The following is a 15974-nucleotide window of genomic DNA, read 5'->3' as shown; positions in this document are numbered from 1 at the left end:
CCTATGTCTTTTCCATGTCCTATAAACTGACTTGCCTAGAGTCTTGATCAGATTCATATTTAACTTGGGGAGAGAGGAAACATGACTACCTTGTAAGAGCACACATCTTTTTTTTGTGTGTGTGACGTTTGCAGCCTTTGATGATCAATGCCAGATCTAATAATTCATTAGTTGTTGAAAAATGGTGATATTCAACACTGTTTTTACAAGGTGAGGCCCTCAGGGGTGAGTAAGTACATTTGGTTATTTGTTCTCAAAGCAGATGTTCCAGACTACTATTCTTACTGAATTTGTATCTTTAATGTGAATACTTTCTCTGCATCTCCTCTAACGATAATCACATATTGATGTTTTTAGCATGTTCTTGCCCTTTACTGCTCCTTCATCTTTTTGATTTGCAGCTTCTAATCTGCCCTATCAACTGAGACCAAGCAATTAAGCTTATTGCAACGATACAAACAGAACAGGGCCTGGAGGGCCCTTTGATCAGTTATAGGGTAAGCTTTGTATGCAGACATTGTGACTGATATCGCAGTCCTTGGCTTTGTCATGGCCATTCAAAGTTATTTGGCTTCTAGAATTAGTTTTTCCTAAACTTTCCAGTCCCCAGGAAGGCTTAATGACATACTATTCCAGGACCTTCTCTCTGGATTGACTGTAGGAATTTTTTTTTTTGTCCTCCAGTTAAATCCCAGGGTTTAGAATAGTGCCTGGCACATACACAAAAAAGTATTTGACAAAAGAACTAGTGAAAAATGAAAGATAAAAACAACTTACAAACGTATCTTTCTGTGTAAAAATTACCTATTACCTTGCATAGAAACACTGGGTACATTTTTCTAAAATTCTACAAAGGTTTCCTGGATGCCCTGAATTCTAAGGGCCTCTACTGCCTCATCCTCCTTTTTCTTGTGCCAGGGGTCTGCTTACCGAGGCTTCTCACCCTCCATTCTGTCCCTATGCTCCTACTGCACCTACGCCTGACCACGTAAAATAATTCATTTTGTTCTCATTGAATTCCTTCTGTGTTTAAAACATACACTGAAGTTTTATGGATTGGTTACTGTGTCCTCTATTCTGTACCATTGGTCCACCCGCCTGTTTTGGTACCAGTACCATGCTGTTTTTGTTACTATTGCTCTGTAGTATAGTTTGAAGTCTGGTATCGCTATACTGCCTGATTCACACTTCCTGCTTAGTATTGTTTTTGCTATTCTGGGTCTTTTATTATTCCATATGAATTTCCTGATTGTTTTATCTATTTCTACAAGAAATGCTGTTGGGATTTTGATTGGGATAGCATTGAACTTATAGAGAACTTTTGGTAATATCGCCATTTTGATGATGTTAGTTCTGCCTATCCATGAACAGGGTATATTTTTCCATCTTCTGAGGTCTTCTTCTATATCTCTCTTTAGGGTTCTGTAGTTTTCATTGTATAGGTCTTTCACCTCTTTTGTTAGGCTGATTCCCAAGTATTTTATTCTTTTGGGGGATATTGTGAATGGAGTAGTTGTCCTCATTTCCGTTTCAGAGGATTTGTCGCTAATATACAGGAATGCATTTGATTTATGTGTGTTGATTTTATATCCTGCCACTTTGCTGAATTCATTTATTAACTCTAATAGTTTCTTCGTAGACCCTTTGGGGTCTGTTAGGTATAGAATCATATCGTCTGCAAATAGTGATAATTTAAGTTCTGCAATGGAAGAAGGATAGCATCTTCAACAAATGGTGCTGGGAAAACTGGAAATCCATTTGCATCAAAATGAAACTGAATCCCTTTCTCTCGCCATGCACAAAAGTTAACTCAAAATGGATCAAGGAGCTCGATATTAAATCAGAGACACGGCGTCTGATAGAAGAAAAAGTCGGCTATGATCTACATACTGTGGGGTCGGGCTCCAAATTCCTCAATAGGACACCCATAGCGCAAGAGTTAACAACTAGAATCAACAAATGGGACTTACTCAAACTAAAAAGTTTTCACTCAACAAAAGAAACAATAAGAGAGATAAACAGGGAGCCTACATCCTGGGAACAAATCTTTACTCCACACACTTCAGATAGAGCCCTAATATCCAGAGTATACAAAGAACTCAAAAAATTAGATAATAAGATAACAAATAACCCAATCAACAAATGGGCCAAGGACCTGAACAGACACTTCTCAGAGGAGGACATACAATCAATTAACAAGTACATGAAAAAATGCTCAACATCGCTAGCAGTCAGAGAAATGCAAATCAAAACCACCCTAAGATACCATCTCACTCCAGTAAGATTGGCAGCCATTAAGAAGTCCAACAACAACAAGTGCTGGCGAGGATGCGGGGAAATGGGTACACTTGTCCATTGTTGGTGGGACTGCAAAATGGTGCAGCCAATTTGGAAAGCAGTATGGAGATTTCTTGGAAAGCTGGGAATGGAACCACCATTTGACCCAGCTATTCCCCTTCTCGGTCTATTCCCTAAAGACCTAACAAGAGCGTGCTACAGGGATACTGCTACATCGATGTTCATAGCAGCACAATTCACGATAGCAAGATTGTGGAACCAACCTAGAAGCCCTTCAATAGATGAATGGATTAAAAAAATGTGGCATTTATACACAATGGAGTATTACTCTGCAATAAGAAATGACAAAGTCATAGAATTTGGAGGGAAATGGATGGCATTAGAGCAGATTATGCTAAGCGAAGCTAGCCAAGCCTTAAAAAACAAATGCCAAATGTCTTCTTTGATATAAGGGGAGTAACCAAGGACAGGGTAGAGCTTGAGAAGAAGATTAACATTAAACAGGGATGATAGGCGGGAGGGAAAGGGAGAGAGATGGGAAATTGCATGGAATTGGAAGGTGAGCCTCAGGGTTATACACAATTACATATAAGAGGAAAGGAGGTGTAGGAGAAAAATTATATAAGTGGAAGAAACGATTTATAGTAGAGGGGGTGGAGGGAGGGGAGGGGAGGGGAGGGGAGGGGAGTGGAGGGGGGATAGTGGAGAATGGGATAGACAGCAGAATACATCAGTCACTAGAAAGGCAATTTGTAAATCAATGGAAATGTAACTGATGTGGCACAGCAATCTGTATACGGGGTAAAAATGGGAGTTCATAACCCACTTGAATCAATCTGTGAAATATGGTATATTAAGAACTATGTAATGTTTTGAACAACCAACAATAAAAAAAATAAATAAAAAAAAATAAAACATACACTGAATCCATTTTCTTCATATCCTTTATAACTTCAGTCTATACTGACCCTGAATTTCTCTACATGTTTATAATAAGATATTTCCCTGAGAAAAAGTTTCCAAGTTCCAGACCACAGACATCAAGTAGGTTTCAGCAAATAAACATATAAGCATAAATGAGAAATATTTGAGAAAATTGGAATGAAGAGATTTTAAATGATTAAAAGCATTTGAAAATGGGAGTTCAAAACACAATTTGAGTCAAATGTATGAAAGATGATATATCATGAGCTATGTAATGCTTTAAATAATCAATAAAAAAAGAAAAAAAAAGCATTTGAATTTCTCTAGTTAAATCACACAGGAATAAAGTTAAATTATAATTAAAATTAGAATAAATCAATGTAGCTCTAAACTTTACACCAAAGTACTTCTAATGAAAGAGGCATATAAATTCATATTCCTGCTAGTCTGAGGATAGCTGCAGTAGGTAAAAAATTTACAGCTGTGAAAATTCTTTGAGGACCCAGTTTTATTCTAAAATTGCCACAGATTTTCTATTTTTTCTATTTTCTATTCTGCTTTGTAATATATCTATTTTCCTGAGAAAATAAGCTCCTCCTCATTGACTCCTCCCACAGTAAAGGCTGCATGGGCCTCCAAATACCTCACCATAACCTACTTCATTTGAGAAGGTCAAAGAAAATTTTGATACCTAAAGTTTACAGTAGGAAAAAGTCATTACTTTATAATTTCTTGTGATTTCTTTTGGTGATGTTACATATTGGTATGTTCCCTTTGATTTACTAATGGAGAAAAGCAAAAGATGTGTTGGGCTGCAGTCAACCTTGGCAACTAGGAAATTTCAGACACACCTGTGTGGCATGAGTAGGGGTATTCAGTGTGCTTCTCTTGGCAGACTCCCATAGCGTCATATGATAGGTTAAAAAGATGTGCTCATTAGGCAACAGATTAAATGTAAGAGAAAGCAAAAATTATGGTTTCAGAGATAACAACAAAACAGCAAAGCAATGAAAAAGGCCATAACTCCTGCCCCATTAAGCAGTGTGCTTAGACTTGTGCTGTCCATTATGGTGACCACTGACAACATACAGCTTCTGACTACTTGAAATCTGATTGGTGTGAGCAAGGAATATTAAGTAATATTAAATTTTACTTAATATAAATTTTAAAACTGGCATTTAATTCAGTTGAAATATTTTTTTAAAAGTGTGTCTGGAACAATCTGTGTGTAAAAATCTACCTTTTCAATTGAAAGTTTTATGAAATCTTAATACAGATCATGTCCACTGAAAATTTAACATCCTCAGATGTGCTGTTAAGTCTAAAATACACTCCAGATTGCAAAGACTTAGTCCAAACAATGTAAATGTTACAGTATTTTTTTTTTTTAATTTTAAGAATCACACTAGTCCAAGTTGAAATGCTAATACTTAAATATATTTGGTAAATAAAATATTATATGGGGTGAAAAAACAGTATCAAAATTAATTTCACGCATTTCTTATTACTTTTTTTAAAATCTGGCTATTAGAAAAATATAAAATTAATATGTAATTTGTATTTTATTTCTTTTCTTTCCCTTCTTGTGGTAATGGGGATTGAACCCAGGGCCTCATGCATCTAGGCAAGCACCATAGAGCTGAGCTACATCCACAGCCCTGGCTTGTATATTTCTACTGAACAGTACTGATTTAGACAAAAGCCTGGAAAAGAATAATTTTTCTTTAGAAGAAACTGTCTAGTTTTCCATTCCCCAAACTTCCAGGTGCCCATTCAAAAAGGGCTTAGCTTTCTATCTACAAAGTAGTGTGAAATCCTTTTACATGAATCCAGTAGATAGCAGGCTTCAAATGCTCAGGTATTTTCTAAATAAAAAGTTATCCATATCAATTATAGCCAAATGTCCTGTGCTTATTTATTCATTCTATAACTACCCAAGCAGATTTCAAAGAGTATGTCTTAGGTGAAGGGGCTTCAGATGTAGTTCTACACTATCAGGGTTTCCATCCTGGAACTTGGGAAACTGAAGACCTCTCTGGTTTGGGTATTTATATAGGCTCAAGTATCTGAGAAATTTTGGAACATAGCTGCGAGTCAGGAACAAGGACTACAAAAACCCACCTTTTGTGGCTTGTGAAAGAGGGAGAGGGTAAGGGGAGGAATGGAATGGAAAAATAAAGTAAAATAGGGCTGGGTAGGTAGTTCAGTGATAGAGTGTTTATCTAGCATACACAAGACCCTGGTTCAATCCCCAGTATCCAACCCCCCACCTACATCTGATTCTGCCCAGTGAGAGTCAGCTGGACTCAGGCAAGTTATATAGCCATTGTGTACTTCAATTTCATTGTCTGAAATGGGGACAAAAATGGTACCTGCCTTCATAGGTTTTAAAGATTAAGTGAGGGAAAAGGAAAAGTACTGGAGAATAAGTCTGAACAAATTATATTGTGTGCATGTACAAATGACATAATAAGCCTCACTATTATGCATAAGTACAATGTGCCAATAAAAATAACTGTTAAAACACAAAGAATGCATGAGATAATAATCACAAGTGTAATTTTAATTCTAATTACATATAATACAAAAATAAAGAACATGCACACACATATACACACACCAAGATTAAATGAGGTAACACATGTAAGGTAGAGAGAGTGGTACTGAGCTTACAGGAAGACCTCATTGAATGCATCCTGTGATGCAAGCAAGGACAGCAGCAGTCAGCAGCAGTCCAGAGTAACCTTTACTAACTCTGACCCCTAAAGTGCTTTACTCCTAGAATTAACCTGCATTACCCTAGAATTAGATAGTAGTGGACCTCACAAACTCATTATTAGTCTGTATTGGCCACTTTCTGTGCAGGTAGCAACATTACTTCAAAAATGAATATAAAAGATTAACAAAGCCTAACACCTAAAGTTTATGGATGGAAAGATATGCTAAACTTTCATACTTTGAAAGGCTTGATGAGTATTAGACATGTCTTACAAATGCTAGAATATCCTTACACTTCTTGGGGTTCCATTCAAATCAAGACAGCATCACAGGTCCTATCTCCTTTAGTACCTAAGCCCTCTGAATTCAGATACTCATGAGATTGGTCAACTACTGACATTGAAGTATTTTCAACAGATGTTTAAGAAAGTATAGAAATGCCTCTAAAGCTATATTTAGAAACGACAGTGAATCAAGAAGTCAGAAACAAGATTAGGCTTTTTTAATGATAATTGTTTAAAAGTGAATTTCTCTTCCCCATTTATTATGAGAATTTATCTCTGCTTTTGCTGTGTGTGTGTGTGTGTGTGTGTGTGTGTGTGTGTGTATTATATATAATTAACACTATGAGTAATTAGTTGGTTAGTAACCAGATGGTATGGATGAAGGCTACTGCCTAAGGAGGAGGTGCAAATGGAAACAGCAGGTGTCTAACTAACGAGTCTGGGGGATGCCAATGCCATCAGGTTATGTCATTGTGTGAATCTGTTCAACTGCATACACACTTTAAGGACAAAAATAAATAGTAACAGACTCTCCACTGCCACTTCAGAAAGCAAAGCTGGATGGGGCCTCTGCATGACACTCAGTCAGTGTCCACCTAGCCACTAGCGAAGTAGGGGTACATACCTGTAACAGACGTTGTCAGTGCAGGGGCTGTGAGCCCTGACAATGACAAAGACATGCTGAAAATGGGATCTGATATTTTTCGGGCTGAATGGCTGTGCTCCAGGCTCTTGGAAAACAATTGTTACAATATCATTTCCAATATGCCGCTTTCGTAGGAGCTATGAAAAAAATAAGCAATCAACATAAATGACAGCGCCCTTATTTCCCTTCCCGATTTTCTTTATATAACCGTGTTTAAAACACTCATTACTAATCAGTACAGACTAGGGTAGGTAATCTATGCAGTTATTGTCAATATTTTAGCTTGCCTTATTCCCTCCAAGGAATATGGAAATAAATATTCTGAAATTTGCATAAAATATAAGGCCATTCAAATAAATCTAACCAATATCTGGCATATTATGTTCAGACCCAAACATCTCCAAACCCTCAGTTTCTATAACAACAGTTTTGTTCCATTTTTGTATGAGAAAGAAACTTGCCACAGGGAAGATTTCAGAGATGAGAACGGCTGAAGCAATTACAAGGCAATTTATGTTCTGGTTTAATTGGCTGCATTTAGAGAAAACGTGGCTAAGGTGTTGCTGTTAGACTTTTTATGTCACAAACCGAGAGTGTCGAAAGTAATAATATTCCACAATGGAGTAAAGATTTAAAAGTAGGTTAAATTTCAGGTTTAAACAGCTACTTTAATTACAGTGAAAGCTGCTTAAGACCACCTTCTGTTTCATGTTAAATGGTGTTTTATATAAGTGGTTTCAAATTCAGGCACCCCAAATCATTGTAGGCCACTGCCTTTTCATAAGGAGATTATAACACTTTAATTCAATAGTGTAAAGAAAAAATGAACGAAATATGTGTTTCTCTTATTTATTTATCTAGGTACCAGAGATTAAACCCAGGGATGCTTAGTCACTGAGCCACATCCCTAGCCCTTTCTAATATATTTTATTTAGAGACAGGGTCTTGCTAAGTTGCTTAGGTCCTTGCTAAGAGTTGAGGCTGGCGTTGAACTCATGATCCTCCTGCCTCAGCCTCCTGAGTCTCTGAGATTACAGGTGTGCAACACCACACCCAGCTCACATATTTATTTTATGGAAGCTCTTAAAAGAGAAAAATAGCTCAATGTGACACTTTATACACTATCCATTAGACATAAAGTTGCACTTATAAAACTTAAAAAATTCTCTAGTGACATCAAGGTACACAAATTAGGTAACAGTAAAATCAATGATCTATACTGGCTGTCAATTAGGAGAAAAGATGCCTTTTAGATTAGGATTGAGAATTAGGGGTTAGAATGTTTAGGAAATGCACTTTTAACCTTAGGAATTTGTAAATATCCCATATTATCTTCAATTGAGGCATTTTACTTCATTTCTAAACATGATATATAATCAGATGTTATGGTCTGAATTGATTGCTGCTCAGAATATTCCAATAATTAAAGATTATTAACATATTCAAGAGCTTTAACAAGCCAAAAATAAATACTACTTGTCTATGTCTATTCCTGCATAGATGACAATAGGGGACATCATCTTTTTTCATGTAATGTCATTCTTTCCTTGACATGTGTCTTGATATCTGAAATTAATGACTTCATGAAGGACAAAACAGAAACAAATCCATTTCTCTCTCTTATGCATAATAAAAGCCTGTATTCATTTTTAAAAGAGCGCAAAAAAAGATTATAAGAGATACATTATTTCCATTTTTTCCATGCATAAAGTCATCTATACAGAAGAAAATTAATTCCTCAGCTAAAGAATGAGAATTTGTTTTCTCTTTTTGTACTGGAGATTGAACCCAGGCTTCCTCTACCATTGAGCCACATTCCCAGTCCTTTTAACTTTTTTATTTTGAGACAGGATCCTACCAAGTCACCAAGTAGTTAAGGCTGGCCTTGAAATTTTAAGCCTCCTGCCTCAGCCTCTCAAGTCATTGGGATTACAGGTATGTGTCACTCAGATGGCAAAAATGTCTTAATATATAACAGTACTAATTATTTTTTTATTCTTGTCTATGATCACACACTTTTGCTTTGATTAGGCCCCCAAATTAAAATAGTTTTCCACTTAAATATCAACTTAAATTCATTTACTTAGAAATAACTGAATCTTATTAAATTTTTTACCCTCACAAATCTGATCTTTCTATTCTGAGTATTCAGGCAGAATAAGCCTTTTATCTCCCCATTAAAGATAATTTGTTAAAGTTCTTAATTTGTCTACTGACTAGTCACAATAAGAAGTCTAGTTAGCATCGTATATTTTTTCTCAGAGAAATCTAGAACTTGGAGTTTACATAAGACAAAGTGTCAACAAAGTCCAGATTAGTGAGTTTATCTTAAAACAGGTTCATTTTAGATTTATAACTGATTCACTACTTTTTGTCCTATTTCTTATTAATATGATAATCTTGAAAGGAAACTTTCACTACTTAGATTTGTGATTTACTCAAACCTAAAGCGATGAAGTGCTAGATTAGATCAGTGTTTGGTAAAATTTTGTGAAAGAGGATGTGATTCATTCTGCAGCTGGCCTGAGTTCTGTTAGTACAACAATTGACAATAACAAAAATCTACATCCACTTTAAGGTCACAAGTAAAACTGGACTGTTCATGTTTTTAATAGCTTTGAAAGGAGAGTCTTTTTAGTTCTCTAGTTGGTATTATTTATTTTGAATTAAAAAAAAAAACCTACCACATAGTCTCAAAAACAATACTGCCAGTTTCCATTTTACTCTGTAATGATCATATTTCTCAGTTGTTGCATTTTACTATTTCAAATTTTAGTAATGACACACTGTGCTTTTAGATCTTTTTAAGACAGACTACATTGTGTGACACATACACATGCAGTTGTTATTTAAGGTCCTTGACATCTCCTGATGAACATGCTACGACAGAACATTATTCTGAGATTCTACTGACACTGTGACAAGTTAGACTAAGTTAGACTAAATCTCCCTTGAAATCTAAATGAAGAATCAGTACTTTGCTGCTTTCTGCACTGGCCTCTTGAGAAATTTCACCCACTTCCTGCATGTTCTTTGCAACCCTGCAGAGTCATCTAATCACGATTTCAACTTGTTCTCTTCAGATTTCATGAAAACCTCAATCCCTGTGGGTAAAAAGCAAATGATTAATTTGCAAAGCCATCCAGCTGGCTGTTAACCTGGAATCTGTGTCTCTTCATTTGTTTTCCGCTCATTTGCTATTTCTGTTTCCACAGAGCACAAATCACAAAGCTTCCTGCTGCGGTGACAGGTGCAACACTAAATTCTGGTTTAAAATTTTACAAACTTGCCACTTAGGCTTCTCGGGGAAATGAAATAAGTGGGGGAAGCACTGATAACATGAAGATCTCTTACCTGTTGCTTGTTGTTGGGTGTATAGGGCAGCATGGTAGACACATGGAACATAATCTCATAGTCTTTGTATGTTGTGTACAGAGAATGGGTTCCAGTGGAGTCAGCTACAGTGAAAAAATACAAAATGATGAAATGACTATCAGAATAGGAAAACTAATTCATTTAAGATAAATATCTCAGGGGGGAAAAAGGAAAAAGGAAAGAAAATTATTTGGAAAGAAAAGATCTAAACAAGACCCACTGTAGGTTTTAATACTTTCCTTTTTAAAAAATAACCAATCTTTTTTGGCAGTCTAGGAGGCCTATGAAATTGGATTTCTTCTCAGAATAATATTTGTTAATGAATTTAAAAAATGTACAATTTCAAAATAAATCAATTATACAGAAAATTTAAAAATACAATACACATAAAATTTATAAGATCTAATAATTTATCTACTTCTATTATAATTCTGAAGGAATGATAAGTCCAAGCAATATTCTAAGATAGCTGCACCAATAGATAATGTGATATGAAAACATCTCCATTTTATGGACAACAGAATCATAGGCAGTGCAGTTAGTACTATGGTTTGTTGTCTATATTCACAATTGAAGGAATTTCTAAATTTTGACCTAAGCTCTGTGAAAGTAATGACAAAATGATTATCCAAGTTCCCTGACTCCTGATTTCTGCACATAAATATCAAGTTAAGAAACTACTTCTAGAGGCTAGGGTTGTGGCTCAGTGGTAGAACACTTGCCTAGCTCATGTGAGGCACTGGGTTGGATCCTCGGCACCACATAAAAATGAATGAATAAAATAAAGGCATTATGTCAATCTACAACTAAAAATATATATAAAAAAGAGAGAGAAAAGAAACTTTTTCTAATACTTCCAATTCAAGCAAGACAACTGTTCTTAACACACAATGATAACAAATCCAAAACTCTGAAGCACAAAGGTATTTTAGGAATGTACAACAATTTTTTTAAAGACTTAAAGGTATGTGTTGTGTTTTCACCTTTTTTAATGGGTTGGGCAGTGGGGAACTTCTACTGCCTAAACAAAAATAGTTTCAGAATCAATGTGACCACAAATTCTTGGAAACCAGAGAAGAGAGTTACTGACTACCCAAATCAAAGGGAATATCAGTTTAGACTTGAAAGACGTACATAAACCACAAAAGGAACAGAAGTACTTTCAGTCTGGGCACAACCCTCCATCAACTATATTTTTGAAGACCAGAACATTTTGCTGCATTTTAGAGAAAGATGCTATAAGACAAAGGCAATAGTTCTCAAAGGCAGAATCCCAGGCCCCAACCGCAGGAGTGCTGCACATTGGGTACGGGGCCTCAACAGAGGAATCTGTTTTTAATAAACACTCCAGGTAATTATAAGGCAGTAGCTCCACAGAAGTAGCTCCATGGCCCTTAGATACTGCCCCAAGCACAGACTACAATTGTGGCTTACAGACAGCTTTAGAAAGGTGTTCTAGATATCTAATTTCAAGCTTGAGCTTATTAGAAGGTATTAATTTTGAAGCTGATATAAAATACTAGGGTTTAAAAATAAGTTAAAAATAGAACAAAGCAAAGATTATTTTTTAAAAACTGCAGAAATAAACTGGATGCAATGGTGCACGCCTATAATCCCAGTGGCCTGGGTGGCTGAGGCAGGAGGATCATGAGTTCAAAGCTTGTCTCAGCAACTTAGTGAGGCTCTAAGCAAGTTGGTGAGACCCTGTCTCTAAATAAAATACAAAACAGGGCTGGAGATGTGGCTCAGTGGCTGAGTGCCCTTGAGTTAAATCCCTAGTTACCAAAAATAAAAAAGTTTGCAGAAATATGTACCCATGTATGACTACCCAAGAAAAGAATCTTACAAATCTCAATATCACCACCACAAAAAAACAGCAGCATTTTACTACAATAAAGTACTCTACTGTTTAAGATTGGACTTGAGTAAGAAGAACTTATCTACTGTTAAAGATCCCGGCTATAAATATATACAGAACTGATTAGTGCATTTTAAAATTTTAAGGTGAATGTGTCACATTTGATGTATACTTACCAGTGTTTCAAGTAAATTTTAAGCAAAATTAATGAGCAAGAAGAAAAGATTGTCACTTGTATTAATTTGTAACATTTTGCTTTATATAGCTAATATAAAAAGGATTATTGTCAGAGAGGAAAAACTGATATGGAAGACAACCCAAGAGATAATTTACTTTGCTGTTTCTAGACATTTCTTTCCTCTTCACGTCTCACCTCATACAACATATGCTACTTGACCACCATTTCCTGGGGATCTTTGGAAATCCCAGAGTTTTACTGAGAATTTCCAACATTTTGGAAATAGTTTCAAAAGTTTCAGAGATGAAGCTAGGGTCAAAACAACAAAAATTTCTGAGAAGTAGTAAATTCTAAAATCTGGAAATTACTATGTATGTAATAGAATTGCTAAGCGTTACCAGGGAGAACAGAAAAAGAATGGTCACTATATTTTCTAAAATAAAATAAAATATCTAATGTTCTTATTCTTGGTTCTATTCCCCCTTGGAACTGGAGTTTGAACCCAGGGAACTTACTACTGAGCTACATTCCCATCCCTTTTTAAAAATTTTTATTTTGAGACAGGGTTTTGCTAATAAGATTTTCAGGCTAGTCTGTTTAAGCCACCCAATTTTTTGGGATTGCAGGTGAACTACCACACCGGGCTCATTATTGTATTTTTAGAAACCATGAAATCCTGAAACTATGAAAGTCTTAACAGGATGAAAATTAGAAAAATAGATAAAATGCCTTTTTATTTGTAAAAAAAAAAATACATATTGAGGAATCTCAGGCACCATATAGGTCATCTCAACAATCACAAGACCCACCTCCAACTCACACTTCCAGGCAGGGGCATGTACTCACTCATAAATTGGAACTTGAAGGTTAAGTCATAGCAAGTAAAACTTCTCTAAGAATCAAACAAGATGATGAGAAGAAGACACTGAATAATTGAGGAATGATAATATTCTCAATTGCTTTAAAAGGTATAGATAAGTGATAATGTCCTACATCAAGCATTTCTACTTGAAGATGATATAAATAGGTAAATAAGCCTGCAGAAGCAGTTTCAAGGTACAGACAGTGTCACAGCTGTACCTAACTTCTCTTTTGATTCTTTTGCTTTTAGGTAGTTGAATGCATGGATGATGTGTGTCAACTGAAATGAGGAAAAAGTAATTAAAACTTTCATGTAACTTTTTCATGGTCATTAAACAAGAAAAGCTCAATGAAAGAAAATAAATCTATACAAATCGATTTTAGGAAAAGTCCTCAGTTTTAAATATCTAAGGAGGCTGGGGATGTAGTTCAGTGGTAGAATTCTTGCCTAGCATGCTTGAAGCCCTGGATTTGATCCCCAACACTTAAAAAAAAAAGGAGAAAAGTAACATCAATGTAAGTTAAATCACAGACAGATTGTAAATCTGATTCTAATCCACAGTTTGAAAGAATATATATTCTAACAGCTTACTGCTGGGACCATTCATTTAAGATCCTCATGCTAGAGTGAGATCTCACATGTGTGCAACCTTCCTTGAAGGATCAGGGATGCTCAGAAGCACAGCAAACACAAGGTATGCATTTTTGGAACATTGGCATATATCTGAGATGAGACAAGTTTTGGATCCTAGGGTACTACTGATTTACTCACGGATGAAGTAGTTGGGGGAAGTGAAGAATTCCATTTGTCTGGCATCTGATGTATTTCCTAATTTTTAAAAATGAATTTTTAGCCTTGGTCAGGAGACAGGTTAATTTACTTCAAGGAAGATGAGCATGAGAACAGTTCCAACAACTATTTCCATTACCCTTTACTATAAAAGGCAAATTGATACTGTGTTAGTTTAAGAAATGTTCTTGGGGCTCAAGGCTTCTCAAAATCACTAGCCTATTGAGAGACATGGACAGAGATAGTGTGCAGCTGGTATTTAACAGTCAGCCACTACTATTTTCTAACCACTGCTCACATTGTAGGATAACTGCAATTACATGATCCCCAGCTTGGAAGTAAGAAGATCTAATCAGGGATGGCAATAGTATCACTTGTCAAATGACTACATATAAGTCACTTCACTTCTATATTCTTCAGTATTCTCACTGTCAAGAGGATTAAGTGAAATAAAGTATATGAAAGTGCTAGCCCATAAAAGATGCTTGATAAATGTGCTAGTGAGAGTGTACAATTTTGTTCAGTTAAATTAAAAAGTGCAATTTCCTTTAAAAGACTCCTTTATTCAACAGTTTCTAGAATACTGACTAGCCCTTTGCTTGTGCAAAGCATTTAAGTATGCTAGTTTTATACTTTTCCTAATCAGAGTTCAAATATTCCCAATAAAGAAGAATTCATTTTATTTATGAAAAATCTAAGTTTCTTCCAAACCCCTGAATTTCAACTGTTGACAACATCATTGAAAAATAGAGGAGGCAACAAGCATTCATGAAATTGCAACATGTTAATTAAAGAGGGCAAGGCTGAGAAAGAATGCTTTATAAAAGATTTGTAAGGCTCATGGGTGCTGACCTGACAGGCAAGACTCGGTCAGGAAATGATTCCCTGAATAATAATCAATAGGCACAGCTTAAAATGAGGGTGGTCTTCCACTTTCCAAAAATAAACTGCTTGGAGAGAAGTTTATTTTTGTATTTATCACACTGTGAGGTAAATGGTGATTATTTGAATTATACGTCATTAAAATAATAATAATAAGACAAAGAGAGGCAAAAAAATATCCACTACTGAAAATTCTTCATAGAAAGCTTGTCCAGCCTATGACATATTTATCTGTAGGTTATTTGTCTGCTCCAAGTCCTTATTTCTGAGATGAAGAAATGGACTTGTACAGATAATTATGAAAAAGAAGAAATGGTCTGATATTTCCATCAATCCTTTCCTTCCTCAGCCTCTCTCTCCTTCATAGAAGAAAATCCAAATATAATCACAACACATGACAAGTAGAGCTGTCTCATGAGATTAGTCTAAGGGACAGAGAGAGGAAAGACAGAGCCAAATAGCCAGGCTTGGAGCTCACATTATGCTCTCTGCACACTTCATTAACAATACCCACTAGGATCTGTTCCACTTCCCTAATGCTTACCAGCTATCTAAGTGTGGGCATGTTGGTAAATCTAAAGAAGCCAATTCTATTAAGTGGGGTTGGGGGCGGGTAATTGGTAGCTAGTAGTTTGTAGGGATTAAATGAGATGGCACCTGTGTAGATAAAGCATCTGGGACTTGTGCTTCCAGCCACATATAACAGGGTACTTGGTGCAGGACTCACTCTCCCATTGTCAGTAATGAGAAAAGGCGGTGAAATGCCTGAGCCAAGTGTTTTCAAAAACTAGGCAAGAGGCAGCGTTAGAAAGGGAGCTCTAGGAAAACTACGAAGAAGCTGGCAGTTTTCTACCTAGAGGCACTTTCAAGATAATGGTATAGAGCAAGGCTTTCAAGGAGAAGCAGGACAGCCTGGAGTTCAGGAAGACTGAGGTGGCTGAGATCTGTTAGGCACAGCATCTAAGAGGAAGAAACCTCACAGTAGAAGATCAGAAATCTCAAGAGGGGTCCCCCTTGAATCCTGGGGTGAATAGTAAACTGTAGACAGGGAGTTGAATTCCAAAAGCAAAGAAAAACTGTAAGCCAAACAACTGCCACAGTTCAAACACGGTTGAAAAACACCTAAACTCTGACCAGCCACAGCAGACACTTCATAGAAT

General features: G+C 36.1%; 1 protein-coding gene across 17 annotated transcripts in view; it reads right to left on the bottom strand.

Moving 5' to 3' along the window:
* Positions 1-15974, bottom strand: part of SIPA1L1 (signal induced proliferation associated 1 like 1) — a 372348-nt gene that overhangs the window by 76862 nt on the left and 279512 nt on the right. For all 17 annotated transcript variants that reach the window (XM_081290424.1, XM_081290426.1, XM_081290425.1 and 14 more), the window contains 2 exons: positions 10225-10328; positions 6850-7007 (listed from right to left, as the gene is read on the bottom strand). In XM_081290424.1, the coding sequence (XP_081146550.1) occupies positions 6850-7007; positions 10225-10328 (262 nt within the window). The remainder of the gene's footprint in view (positions 1-6849; positions 7008-10224; positions 10329-15974) is intronic.

This window comes from Spermophilus citellus (genome assembly GCF_964194105.1).
Source record: "Spermophilus citellus genome assembly, chromosome: 4".
NCBI classification, from domain to species: domain Eukaryota; kingdom Metazoa; phylum Chordata; class Mammalia; order Rodentia; family Sciuridae; genus Spermophilus; species Spermophilus citellus.
This window is presented reverse-complemented; position numbering and strand designations above follow the sequence as displayed.